Source organism: Trichechus manatus, unplaced genomic scaffold (assembly GCF_000243295.1).
Source record: "Trichechus manatus latirostris isolate Lorelei unplaced genomic scaffold, TriManLat1.0 scaffold00080, whole genome shotgun sequence".
Taxonomy (NCBI): domain Eukaryota; kingdom Metazoa; phylum Chordata; class Mammalia; order Sirenia; family Trichechidae; genus Trichechus; species Trichechus manatus.
The window spans coordinates 9230032-9243685 of NW_004444016.1; the positions used below are offsets into that span (position 1 = coordinate 9230032).

The window sequence follows — 13654 nt, forward strand, 5'->3', positions numbered from 1 at the left end:
TATAAAAACAATGTTCTACATTCTACCTTGGTAAGTAGCATCTGGCGTCTTAAAAGCCTGTGAGCAGCCATCTAAGATACTCCACTGGTCTCAACCCTTCGGGAGCAAGGGAGAATGAAAAGAACAAGATACAAGGAAAAGATTAGTCCAAAGGACTAATGGACCACAGCTACCACGGCCTCCACCAGACTGAGTCCAGTACAGCTAGATCGTGCCTGGCTACCACCACTGACTGCTCTGACCCTGATCACAATAGAGGGTCCTGAACAGAGCTGGGAAAGGATGTAGAATAAAATTCTAACTCACAAAAAAGAGAACAGATTTACTGGCCTGACAGATTCGAGAAACCCCAAGAGTATGGCCCACAGACACCCTTTTAGCTCCGTGGTGAAGTCACTCCCAAAGTTCACCATTCTGCCAGGGATTGGAGAGCCTCATAAAGCAAAACAGGACTAATGAGGCACAGCAGTCCAGGGATAAGGACTAGAAGGCAGGAGGGGACAGGAAAGCTGGTGATAGGGAACCCAAGGTTGAGAAGAGACAGTGTTGACATGTCGTGGGGTTGTTAACCATTGTCACAGGGTAATATGTGTACTAACTGTTTAATAAGAAACTATTTGTTCTGCAAACCTTCATCTAAGGTACAAAAAAAAAGAATTATCTATGTGAGATCAGTATAGATAATTCTACAACAGCAACTCAAAGGTTTGATGGGAAGCCTTGGGGCAGTGAGTTGAAGATAATGGTGATGGAATAATTTGGAAAAGGATAGTGAGAATAGCACAACTGAAAGAATGTAAATGATGTTACTGAATTGTACCTGTAGAAACTTTTTAAATGGTGTAACTTTGGTTGTGTATATTTTCACCAAAAAAAGTTCCTCCAAGGTCGAGAAGGGAGAGTGTTGACGTGTCGTGGGGCTGTTAACCAATGTCATAAAACAATTTGTGTACTGACTGTTTAATGAGAAACTATTTGTTCTGTAAATCTTCATCTAAAGTACAATTGAAAAAAAAAGTTCAGTAAAAAAAATGACAGGATGAAAAGGTCCATGTCTGCTATCTTGAAGTAGAGGTGATGGAGCTGTGGGAATGCGTGACAGAGAGAAAGGATTCCAGGTGAAGGAAAAGAATGCAGCTAGGATTCTGCCCCAGATGGTGTCCACTGCATAAAAAGAGAGAGAGACGTTTAAATAATATGGGGAAAGTAAACTAATAAAATAATAAGAACGTTGTTGAGAGAGGTTTTTGAAGCTAATTAATAGTACTGAAAAATTAAGATATTAGAAAAAGCCTCTGGTGTACAAATAAAGCCTTTGGGAATGGTTGCCTGTTCATTTGAGTTAAGTAATAGAGCAATAGAAGTCAAGTTGAAGACTATCAAAGGGACAAGTTGACAGGAGGAACTTCTTAGCACCTGTAACAAACATAACACAGGTGAGACTGAGGGTAGTAAATTTTATTCACTAGTTTTTTTTTATACAGAATTGAAAAGTTACTCTTTGCCCTTAAGCCACAGGCACTTTTGTGTATTGGCTAGGTCTTGCTCATTACCAAATGGTTAATAATGCTGACCTAGTGGATAATCAGTAAACATGTCTGTTTCAACCTTTGTGTCTTTTAGATACGTCAGTCTTGAACTGTATACTATTAATTGCACAAATATAGCAACATTAATAAATCAGAGGGGGAAAAAACTCCATTATTCTACTACCTTTAGCAAATCCATCTTCTTTAGTTAGGGGACTCCCTTATGTTCTTTGTCATTTGTGCATGTATAATTTTTACATAGTTGCAATGTAAGTACAGTTTTTTTCTGGATTCTATAATGAGCATTTTAAATGTGTTGTAGCCATCCTAATTATAAGTTTCTAATAACTGAATATTACATCATTAAATGGCTCTTCCACACATAATTATTCCCTGGGCGTTTAATTTGTTTGCCATTGTAATATGCATCTCTGTGCATATGCCTTTACGTTGGATTATTTCCTTATGATAAAGTCCCAGGAATAGCATTATTGAGTAGTCAAAGGTTATGGCCATTTTTAATGGTTTTTAGTTAGCACTGCAAAATTGTATAGAAGTTAATTTTCCATTTCACTTTCTAGAGAAGTTAATGGACTTACGAAATGAGTACCTGCAAGCAGATGAGGCCAATAAAAGATTTTTGGAACAGAGATACGGTAAGAGGGTGATTCAGAAGGCACTGGAAGAGGTGGAAAGTACGGAGTGGCTAGAAAAGAACTCAAAGAGCTGCCCGTGCTGTGGAACTCCCATAGAGGTAAATATTTCTGGACAGACTTGGAGGTAAACAGAGTTGCAAATATGTTATGATTGCCTTAAGAAACCTATTAGTCAATTTTATGCTTACTACGAAAACACATTTTGGTATCTATTAAGCCTTCTTACTTAGAAGATGCACATTTATTGCTAAATATTGTTATTTACCTTAAATTTGTGTAGACTTGCTTTTCAAAGTGCTTTTATATGGTGACAGTTGTTCTCACATTATTAAAACAAACAAAAAAAACAACCAAACCAGTTGCTGTGGAGTCATTTCCGACTCGTGGCTACCTCATGTGTGTCAGAGTAGAACTGCTCCATAGACTTTTCAATGGCTGTGATCTCTCAGCAGTAGATCACCAAGCCTTTCTTCTGAGGTGCCTCTGGGTAGATTTGAACTGCCTACCTTTCAGTTCGTAGCCAAGCGCTTAACCATTTGCACCACCCAGGAAATCCTTCTCACATTATATCCACCTGAAAATTGAATGGGTTGTGAGGAGGCCATATGAGAGCTACAATCAACTCCTAACTCATTTGTGATTTAAAAAACAAGTCTGACTTTTCCTCAGAACTATTTATGCTGAGATGTAGAACACCTGTTTAGCAATTACTTGCTCAGGAAATAGAGGCATTTTTCCATTAATCTGAGCCAAAATTAGATAAATCTTAATACATTTTAAAATCGAAATGTATTTTGCCTTTGATTCTACTATTCCAATCTACTATATCTGATCTGAACCTAATGGTGATTCTCTGCTTACTCCCTGAAGGAAATTGGCATTATATTTAATCACTTCTGGCATGCCTCAAGCCTATAATAGAGTGGAGATTTGATACTTAGATTTTTTTAAAAAATTTAAAATCACACGTTTTAAATCCAAACATTTTAACATTAATCTGTTACTACACATTCCACATATAATATACATGTTTTGCTTGTATCTAGTGTTTATCAGAAGAGATTTTGCTAAGTGTCTAGTTGTAGGAGCACCTGCTAAATATTTTCCTTAATGCTCATTTTGCATTACAAGTAACATAGTTATTGAAGTGTTACCTGTGTATCTCAACCCTGCACAAGCAAAGGGAGAAGACTAGCAAAATGTTGTACTAAATCTTTTTGGCAAGTGCGTTTCTCTTTTGCTTTTACAGCCTTGATATTTTTCTCCTTCTATCCTTCCCACCAGAAATTAGATGGGTGTAACAAGATGACATGTACTGGATGCATGCAGTATTTCTGCTGGATTTGCATGGGTTCTCTCTCTAGAGCAAACCCTTATAAACATTTTAATGATCCTGCTTCCCCGTGTTTTAACCGGTACGTATACACAGAACTCCCCACGCACAGCAGCAATCTTTGGTACTCGATTTGCAGATCACAAATCCAATGTTTTACCTAAGTACTTGGACTTAGAGAATTCTCTGATATGTTTTCCCATACATATGAATTTCTGTATTTTCTCAAAAATGAATTTTATGATGGGAACATTATCTAGAATTTTCTATTTTATTTTTTATCCTCCCCAACGTTTATAGTGAAAATTTTCAAACATACAGAATTGAAAGGATAGCATTGTGAATAGCAGGACACCTTCCACCTAAATTAACAATTGATAACATTTTGCCGTATTTGTTCTATTTAACTTTTTTGTTGAACTACTTGAAGCTAAGTTGGAGGGGTGATGACGCTTCAGCTCTAAATACTTCCACATGTATCTCCTAAGATGAGAAAATTCTTCTGCATAACCACCAAAAAACCCAAACCCATTGCTGTCGAGTTGATTCTGACTCATAGTGGCCCTATAGGACAGAGTAGAACTATCCCATAGGGTTTCCAAGGAGCGGCTGGCGGATTTGAACTGCTGATCCTTTGGTTAGCAGCCAGACACTTAACCACTTCCCCACCAGGGCCCCTACATAACCACAGTATTTAAAAAAAAATTAACAATAATGTCATGCTGTCATCTAATAAACAACAGGTATTTAAAACATCCTAATTATTCCTAAAATGTCATTTTAAGCTGTTTTAGTGAACCAGGATTTAATCAAGGTTCACTCATTGTATTTGGTTCTGTATCTTCAGTCTCTTTTAATATAGAACAGATTCACCCTCTTTCTGATGTGTGTTGGGTGGAGGCATTAATTTTTTTTTTCCCCCATGATTATGAAGTTTATTAGGGAAGTAACAGGCTACAATTCAGGCTCAAAAACACTCAGGATACAGTTCTTCCATCAGGGCAGCCTTTTCTCAGCTGTGCTCGCAGGCATGCCTCTCTGGTCCTAGGCTGCTCCCCTGCTCAGGCAAGTGTTACAGAGCTTTTTCATCCCCTGCAAGGAAGTCCCCAGAGGCACCCCAGGCACCAGCTTTCTCACTTCATGGGCCGGGAAGCCCACTGCTTGGTGGAGACATTAATTTTTTGAAGAGTCTAGGCAAGTTGCCCTGTATGACATCCTCCCTTCCAGAGTTTTTTCCCCCATAGTGTCTTGTTTCTCTATCCTCTCTATTTCCTGTAAAGTGGAAGTTAGGTCTAGATTGAGGTTTGATTAGATTTAGGGTAAACATTTTTGACAAGAATACTTCATGGGAGGTGATGATATTATATCACATTAGGAGGCCCAAAATGTTAGGTTCTCCCAACTATCAGTGATGCTCAGTTTGATCATTTGCTCCACTGTAAAGTTAAGTTTTCCTTTTCATTATTAATAAGGAATCTGTTGGGTGATTCCTTGCACAGTGTCAATATTTTCTCCACCATCCCTCTAGTGTCAGCATCAATTTATGATCCTTGTTAATAGGCATCTGTAGAGTATTTACAGTCATTTGTGTTATGACTATAAGAGAAGCTATAAGAAGTTGAAGAAACAAGCCTTGCCCATGAAATCTAGAGTTGCGAATTACGTGTATTTTAGGTAACATAAGGGAAAGATGACCAGATGGCAGCTATAAAACATTCTACAAATGGAGGGTGCATAGACAGTGAAGATATAGAAATACGGAGTGAATGACTTTGTGATTACCTTCTTCCCCATTATTATTGTTTTATCCTTGACCCAAGAAAGTGGTCTGAATTCTAGGAGGGCTCCTCTTCCAAACTTTAAGATAGCTTATCCAGAGACACCCAGATTTCAGCCCTCAGGAGAGTGATTAAAGGAGAGGAAAAGACATACAAAGATGTTATCAGAAGAGTACAGAAAGTATTTAATGACACATTAAAAATAACGGGAAGATGGGAAAAAGAGACAACTCAAAGACAGAGCACTAACAAAAACAACAATTCCAATAAAATACTAGCACAATTTAAAAATTACATGGAAAATTCCTAGCAGAAATAACTAGAGTAAGCATAGGACCTTATCTTAAAAAAAAAAAGGTGAAATAAGTTTTTTTTTAAATGTACCTTATTTTGTGCTTCCAGGTTGTTCCATGCTGTGGATGTTAATGGAGACATTTGGGAAAATGAGATTGAAGACTAGTTAACTCCTATTGTTCAAGATATGGAAGTGGAATGGTTTTCCCTAATCTTTTGTTCACTACACAGAGTTACCTTGCAGGATATTTAGGGTACCATTCATTCAATCTTCCTATGTAGAAGATATGGAAAAACAAAGTTTATATTTTCATTTGATACTACTGATTAAGGCATATTTTTATATTTCTCAGTATAACATAAATTGAGAAAATTATAAGCCAAAGGTTTAGAAAATGAAAACTAGAGAATATTAAATGTTACAATGTATCCCAACTCTGCATAGTTAAAAATTAAATATTTTCTTCCCCAAGCTATAGATAAGAAGAGGGGTCACAGGTTTAACTTACAGACCTTTTTATCTCTGAGAAGGATCCCTCTAAGGCACTCCTGTTGGGGCGCCCTCAGGACTACTACTTAACAACTGGGGTGGGTAAAAGCCTTGTTAAAATTGTACTGAGATTGTAACCTTTTACAAGCCTGATCTCATTGCTTCCATGTTATTCACATTCCTTCCAACCTAAATTTCTTCTGAGTGAGTTGTCCTTGGAGGAAACACTTTATAATTGATTAGATGGCCCAGTGTCATTTTGCTCTTCTGCTTTTCGGAATAGAGATGTATATAGATAATTTAAAAAATATGTTTTAATACCACAAACACCGTGGGTCACCTGATATTTATTAGTGGTGTATAGTCCACTGGTTCTGAACCAACTCTAGAAGAAGTTCAGCCCTTTTCAACTTTCCTGGGCAATAGATCCTAGATTCAGAATGACTTGTCTTTGCTACCTTTTGTTGCACATTATCCCTTTACTCCCACCCACCATCAGTTGGTAAGGACAATTTTAATAACTCCAGCAGCTCATGTTTTTATTTCCTCTGCTGGAATAGGAGAAAGCCCAACATATTCCCAAGCTGGACAAGCTGAGCTTCACTGTCCACACCACTGTAGTTCAGGATTCTTTTTCTTTTTTAAGATATTCTCTAATGAGCTATGGGAATTTAACTTCCTACCCTTTTTTTTGGTAACAGCAGTGTTTTGGGGCATAATTTTGGCTTGATACCTAGATACCAAGATACCTGGTTTTTTGTTGGCTTTTTGAAAAATTGTCTTTCCTTATGGTTTGGTGAGTGGCTTGGTAGCAAAATAAAATTTTTTGGAAAAGATGACAGGAATTCAGCTGCAGTTTGTGAACATGTTCTTTTTTCCTACCTTGTCATTGAAATTGGGGAAATACTTTTAATCATTTTGTGAGTGTGCGCTGGTCCAAAGAGTCAGCAGGGTTTGTGTTTCTGGATTGCCAATAAGGATGCTTAATCTTAACAATACCCACTGCTGTCAAGTCGGTTCCAACTCTTAGTGACCCTATAGAACAGGGTAGAACTGTCCCATAGGATTTCCAAGGCTGTAGTCTTTATGGAAGCAGACTGCCACAGCTTCTTCCCACAGAGCAGCTGGTGGGTGTGAACTGCCAGCCTTTCAGTTAGCAGCCGAGCGTTTAACCACTGTGCCACCAGGGCTCCTCAATCTTAACAATAAAGGTAATAAAAGAAATTATCTTCTAATTAGATCTGAGTTGCTGATATTTGTTCTGTTGCCAAGGCAACTGATCACATTTAAAAACTCTCTTTGGCGTATAACAGATATTCTTAAGGTGAGAACAGAAGAGTGTGAACAGTAGTAGCTCCTCTTATCCTGGGCTTGTGACTGAGCTGAGTTTTAGGGCCCATGTTTTATTTAAACCAGATATTTACATGGACTTCTATTCAGCATATTTTATATAAGAACTAAAGTTACTTTGAAGAATAAATTGAAGATAATAAATGGAACTGGAAAGATTAATTACACAATATATACCTGAGAACAGTGACTACTGTGATTGAACAGGATTCCCAATTCTGACTTTTTTTTCAGTAGTCATCACTGAGAAGCTCTTTAGTTCGTGGGTTGGTTGATATTCGCTAGAGGTCATTTTATTTTAGGCTGTTGCACATTATGTTGATGTAGTAGAAGGCAAGAAGCCGTCACAATGCAATTCATGAAAATGGGAGTGGTTTTTTTTTCCCCATTTATGATTAAAAAATCAACAAAGGTGGTTAGTCTCAAAGACTTATATGTTCACGTGAGTGTTTCTTCCTTTCTCCCTTAGGTACAAAATCTTCACTGCTCGTTTTTAACAAAGTGGGCTTGTAAGTCTTATTTTTGTAGCATGAGTTATGAGTTAATTTTAAGATGACTTCTGCTTTGGTATAGTACTTTTGTCTCTGAATAAAATGAAAGGTTGGGGTAACCCTCCAAATGCCCTATGAAATAAATGGGTCTGTGCAAGACTGCTATGTCAAGAAAGTATACGATAAAGAGTTTTGTTCCTAGATTAGGTTCATGGAGGCCATTTTTACAAGTGGGTTGAGATTTGCCATAAATTGACATGAACCTCATGGGTCCTTTTGCTGAGAGTGATAGAGCAGAGGAGCCCTTTGCAGACTAATAATTCATTCTGCCCAAAACAGTAGTTTGAAGGGGCTGTGTCTATTGGTTTTTATTTAAAAAAATTGTGTCTAGAATAATTGAAAATAATCTACTAAGTAACTTTTTAAGTCAACTTTTTAAGCTTGTGATTGAACTAACTTTTCAGGACTTGCCTTTGTCAGTTGAGATGCATCTTGTCCCTTCCATTTTTCAAAATAAACTTTATTTTAGACTAGTTTTAGATTTAAAGAAAAATTTGAAGATAGTACAGAGAGTTCTCATATACCCCACACTGTTTGCCCTGTTATTAACATCTTAAATTAGCATGGTATGTTTGTCACAGTTAATAAGAGATACATTATTATTAACTAGAGCCGAAAAAGTTTTCTGTTCCAGGATCCCATCCAGGCTACCACATTACATCTAGTGTCATGTCTCCCTAGGCTCCTTTTGGCTGTGACAGTTGTGTCATCCATTTTTATTGTTGTTGTTAGGTGCTGTCGAGTCGGTTCCCACTCATAGCGACCCTATGTACTGCAGAATGAAACACTGCCCAGTCCTGAGCCATCCTCACAATTGTTACTGTGTTTGAGCCGTTTGTTGCAGCCATTGTATCAGTCCATTTGAGGGTCTTCCTCTTTTTCGCTGACCCTCTGGTTTACCGAGCATGATGTCCTTCTCTAGGCCTGGTCCCTCCTGATAACATGTCCAAAGTATGTGAGACGAAGTCTCACCATCCTCACTTCTAACGAGCATTTTGGCTGTACTTCTTCCAAGATGGATTTGTTCATTCTTCTGGCAGTCCGTGGTATATTCAGTGTGCTTCACCAACACCATAATTCAAAGGCATCAATTCTTCTTCGGTCTTCCTTATTTATTGTCCAGCTTTCGCACCCATATGAGGCGATTAGCTATTGACTGTTAACTACTGTTAGTGTTATATAAACTTCCATTATATCTCGATGCACCTGGATTGGTCAGGAGCTGAAAAACTTTTCTTGAAGACTGATTACCTAATCTTAGCAGGCTCAACAAATCAATGAAATTTGTTTTGATTGAGGTCTTTTTGTAGCTTTAAGTTAGTTATTTCTCAGGACACTTCACTGGCTGTGTATGTGCCATCTTAGGCACTGTACCTGTCATGGTCATTTTCTTGCTCAGCTTCATGAGGAAATCAGTAAACATCGAATAAGCTGATCAGAACATTCTGTGGGTCAGCTGGACCCATGAAGCTCTTCATGGCATGAGAGGACTACCCTTCCATCTCAGCTAAATATGGAATCGAGCGAGCAAGCAAGCAAGCATCTAGTGGACGCACCTTTCCTTTCAAGGAGATGAAGGAAATATGGGCTCTAGAGAAAAGACTCAGCAGCCATATTTCCAGACCTGTTGCCTTTTCAGTAAGGCCGTTTTTCAGTTGTAGAGGGTTCTGGTTTATATTTGAAATCCTTTAATGTACTTATTATTTATTTTTCTGTCAAGAGAAATGAGAGTTCTTCAGATATAATAATCATAAAGCTATCCATATAGCTACCTACTTCTGATGGGATTTTTAAAATTTTGAGTGGACTATTGGATTTCCCAAAATTAACTTTGTCATAAGTTTCACCAGCAGGTGGCAGCAATTCCATGTTATAAAAATACTGTACCTGATGAAGACAGGATATTAGTATTTTGCTCTGTTACAAGAGGCAGGTTTAATTTCTGGGATTTCAATTTTCCTTATTTTGTTTTATTACAGTCTGTTATATACCTAGGGGGACAGAATGGATCTAATAATACCAGGAAGGCAGGAACTGAAGTACTGCCAAATAATTTAAAACCACTTAAAACTGCTTGAACCATAGCTGACATCTTATGTATGGAACTCACATTCTGGTGAAGGGAAAGAGACAATAAGTGAATTATATGGCTCACCAGAAGATAAATGCTATGGAAAAGAGTTGGAGGAGGGAATAGGGAGTTAAGGGAGACAGTGATATTGGAATTTTAGAGTGGAGAAGTAAGACTTCATTGAGGTAGCACTAGAACAAAAGCTTGGCAGTGTGGGCGTGAACTTGTGGACACCTGGGAGAAGAAAATTCTAGGCAGAGGGAACAGGAAGGGAAAGGCCCTTGCGATAGGAACATGCTCTAGAGGGCTCCAGGTAGAGCACGCAGCTAGTAAGGGCTGAAGCAGATCGAGGAAGGGAGAATAGTAAGAGACGGGGTGGGAGTAGGGGTGTTGCAGATTGTGTAGGGCTTTATATGAACTTTGGCTTCTATTCTGAGATAGGGAGGTGTTGGAAGGTTTTGAGCAGAGAAATGATGGATCTGACTTAAGTTCTAAGTGAGCCAGGTGAGCAAGGGTGGGAGCAGACCAGTTAGGAGACCATTGCAGTAACTCCTGTGGCAAATGCAGGTGACTTCTACCAGTGTGCTAGCAGTTGGAATCTTGAGAAGTGGTCAGATTCTGTACATATTCTGAAGGTCAAGATAATAGCATATGCTAATAGGCTGAATGTATAATGTGAGAGAACAAGGCATTGGGGTTGATTTCAAGGTGTGTTTTGAGCAGTTGAGACAGAAGAAGCCTGTAGGTAGCACAGGTTTTCAGGAAAAGATAAGGAATTTAGTTGTAAACATGTTAAGTCTGAGACACCTAGTAGTTATCCCAGTGGAAATGTTAAATTGGCAGTTGGATATTCTATGCTGAGATGTGAATGTGTAGTTAACATATACCAAAACCAAACCCGCTGCTTAGTCAATTCTGACTAATTGCAACCTTATAGGACAGAGAACTGCCCCATAAGGTTTCCAGGGAACACTGGTGGATTCGAACTGCTGACCTTTTGGTTAGCAGCTGAGCTCTTAACCACCATACCACCAGGGCTCCAAGTTAATGTATAGGTGCTATATAAAGCCATGAGACTGGTTGAGATCACCAAGGGTGGGAATGGTATATAGAGAAGAGGTTCAAGGACTGAGTCTTGGGCACTCCAAATGCTAAGAGGTCAGGGAGGTGGAGAGGAACTAGCAAAGCAGACAGTGAGTGGCCAGTAAGGTAGGAAAACCAGCAGTATGTGAAGTCCTGGAAGCCAAGTTTGAAGGAAGGAGTCAAATGCTGTAGGTAGGTCAGGTGATATGAGGACTAGGAATTGACCATAGGATTTAGCAATCAGTGCAGAGGTCACCGGTAACTTGATAAGTGCTGTTGCAGTGGAGGGGAGGTGAAAGCCTGTAGGGAGTGTTTGAGAGAGGATGGAGAAGAGGAATAGAGTATAGGTAACTCAAGAAATTTTTCTCTAAAGTGGATCAGAGAAAAAAGGTTGTGGCTGAAGGGGTGAAATGGGTTTTGGTAAAGTTTTTTTAAAAGCTTGTTTTGTATGCTGATGGAGGTGATCCAGAAGAGAAGGACAATTTGATTCTGCAGGTGAGAGAGGGATTTTTGCTAGAGCAACGTGCTCAAGTAGGCAAGAGAGTGCAGGATCTAGTGCGGGAGGAACAGAGCAAGGAGCAAGTAACAGGAATATGACAGCAGGGCTGACAGGTGGGCATATGTGATAATGGGAACTTGTAGAAGTTCTTTTCTGATTGCTTCCATTTTCAAGATCACTGGCTGAGAGAAAAGCTGGAGGGGGAGGGAGGTGTTAGGGGTTTGAAACTATGAATTCATCTTCTAGGAGACTGACTGAACTAGGGGAATAGTATCGTTGCAGCTAGTGTTAAGGGCTCCCTTGAAGTCCAAATTAGTATGTTCTGTTTTACTTGCCAATCATTATATAACTCAGCATCCTGTCACAGTATCTCTTATTGGAAACTTAGGCATGCTTGACCAGCATCTCATCACAGTCACTAAAGATTTTGGTTCCTAGGAACCAAATTTACAAAATTAGATCTCCTCAGTAGGCCAGTGGTTGACCCGTTATCATATAATGTGCTATTATTTTTACCAGGTTATTGTGTAGGATCACTACTCTTGGTGGGAACTGTCAGGCTTATAGTTCAATAAATAATGGGGTGCTTCTAGATATCAAGTGACTGTTATAGGGATACAGCAGTATTTAAAAAGTCTACCCTCATGGAGCTTACATTTAGTGGGAAACAATCCATGTGGAGGTGATAAGTGGTTCTAAGAAAATACAGCAGAGTAAGGGGGATAAGGAATTGGGGACTGCTACTTTACACTGGAGGGTCAGGGAAGATGTCTCTGAAAAATGACATTTAAGCAGAGACCTGAAGAATGGGAGTAAGCCGTGGCTCTATCTGGAGGGAAGAGTGGCCAGGCTCTTGCTGTATCCAGTTGCCCAGCGGATTACCTACCTTTTCATGAACGTTGAGTAAAAGAGAAAACAGACAAACTTAATAGAAGAAAGGTGACACCCAGGTTGACATCAACATTCTGCCACTTTACTAAATGAAATAAAACTTTAAACACATTCTATCTACTCTTCCTATAATACAACTCTACGTACATTTAATATTACTTTGTCCCTTTCCGAGTACAGACTTGGTGTTTTACAGATTCAACTTGTTCAAATTAGCTATATTTAGTTTAGTTTTTTTTTAAAAATCAAATTGTCACAACCTGGCCAGTGGGAGCCCCATTAAACTGGCTTGTTTCTCTCAGCACTGCCTCAGACATTTTTGAAAGTGCTCTTGCTTTCTGGCTACAAGATGTTCTACATGCATTGTGATTCTTGCCTCCAAACAGAATTAACTCCTTTCTATGGAGCCCTGAGAAGTAGTATTAGAAGTGCAGATCGGGCCTACTCGATCTGCATAAGCACTGGTAGTAGCAAAATGGCACCTGGGAGACAACCCAGCCTGGGAAAAACACCTTTCTAAAGTCTTGAGTCCATATAGCCATTTCCAGTTTAACTGTCATCCCTAAATCCTTTTTCATTTTATTCTAATGTAATTTTTTTCTATAACATACCCATTTAAAATTTAAACCTTTAACTGGATAAACAAAATGGGGTATATCCACCCAATGAAATACTACTCAGCAAGAAAAAGAGACTACTGCTACATGGTATATGGATGAACCTAAAAAACATTATGCTTAGTGAAAGAAGCCAGACATAGATTTCATGTTGTGTGATTCCATTTATATGAAATGCCCAGAAAAGGTAAACATGTAGACATAAAGCAGGGTGTAGTAGGGTGCTTTTTGGGATGATGGAAATGTATTGTAGTAATTAATTGCCCAACTCTATAAACTTAATAAAAATCCTATAAACTTATATTTAATATGGGTAAATTTTATGGGTATGTTAATCCTATCTCAATCTGTTAAAAAAAATTAAACCATTCTTCCAACTTCTACTTGTAACTCCTTAATAGGTTATATTAATTCAAGATGTTCTGTTTTTTTTTTTTTTTTAATATTTTATTGTACTTCAGGTGAAGGCTTACAGAACAGATAGTTTCTCATGTAACAGTAACACACATGCT

The 13654-nt window shown here is 38.5% G+C and overlaps 1 protein-coding gene across 3 annotated transcripts in view; it reads left to right on the forward strand.

Annotated features, from left to right (window-relative positions):
- Positions 1-7161, forward strand: part of RNF14 (ring finger protein 14) — a 23314-nt gene extending 16153 nt beyond the window's left edge. For all 3 annotated transcript variants that reach the window (XM_004381127.2, XM_023735636.1, XM_023735637.1), the window contains 3 exons: positions 2111-2283; positions 3470-3600; positions 5699-7161. In XM_004381127.2, coding sequence (XP_004381184.1) covers positions 2111-2283; positions 3470-3600; positions 5699-5756 — 362 coding nt within the window. In that variant the 3' untranslated portion in view covers positions 5757-7161. The remainder of the gene's footprint in view (positions 1-2110; positions 2284-3469; positions 3601-5698) is intronic.
- Positions 7162-13654: the final 6493 nt, after the last annotated feature.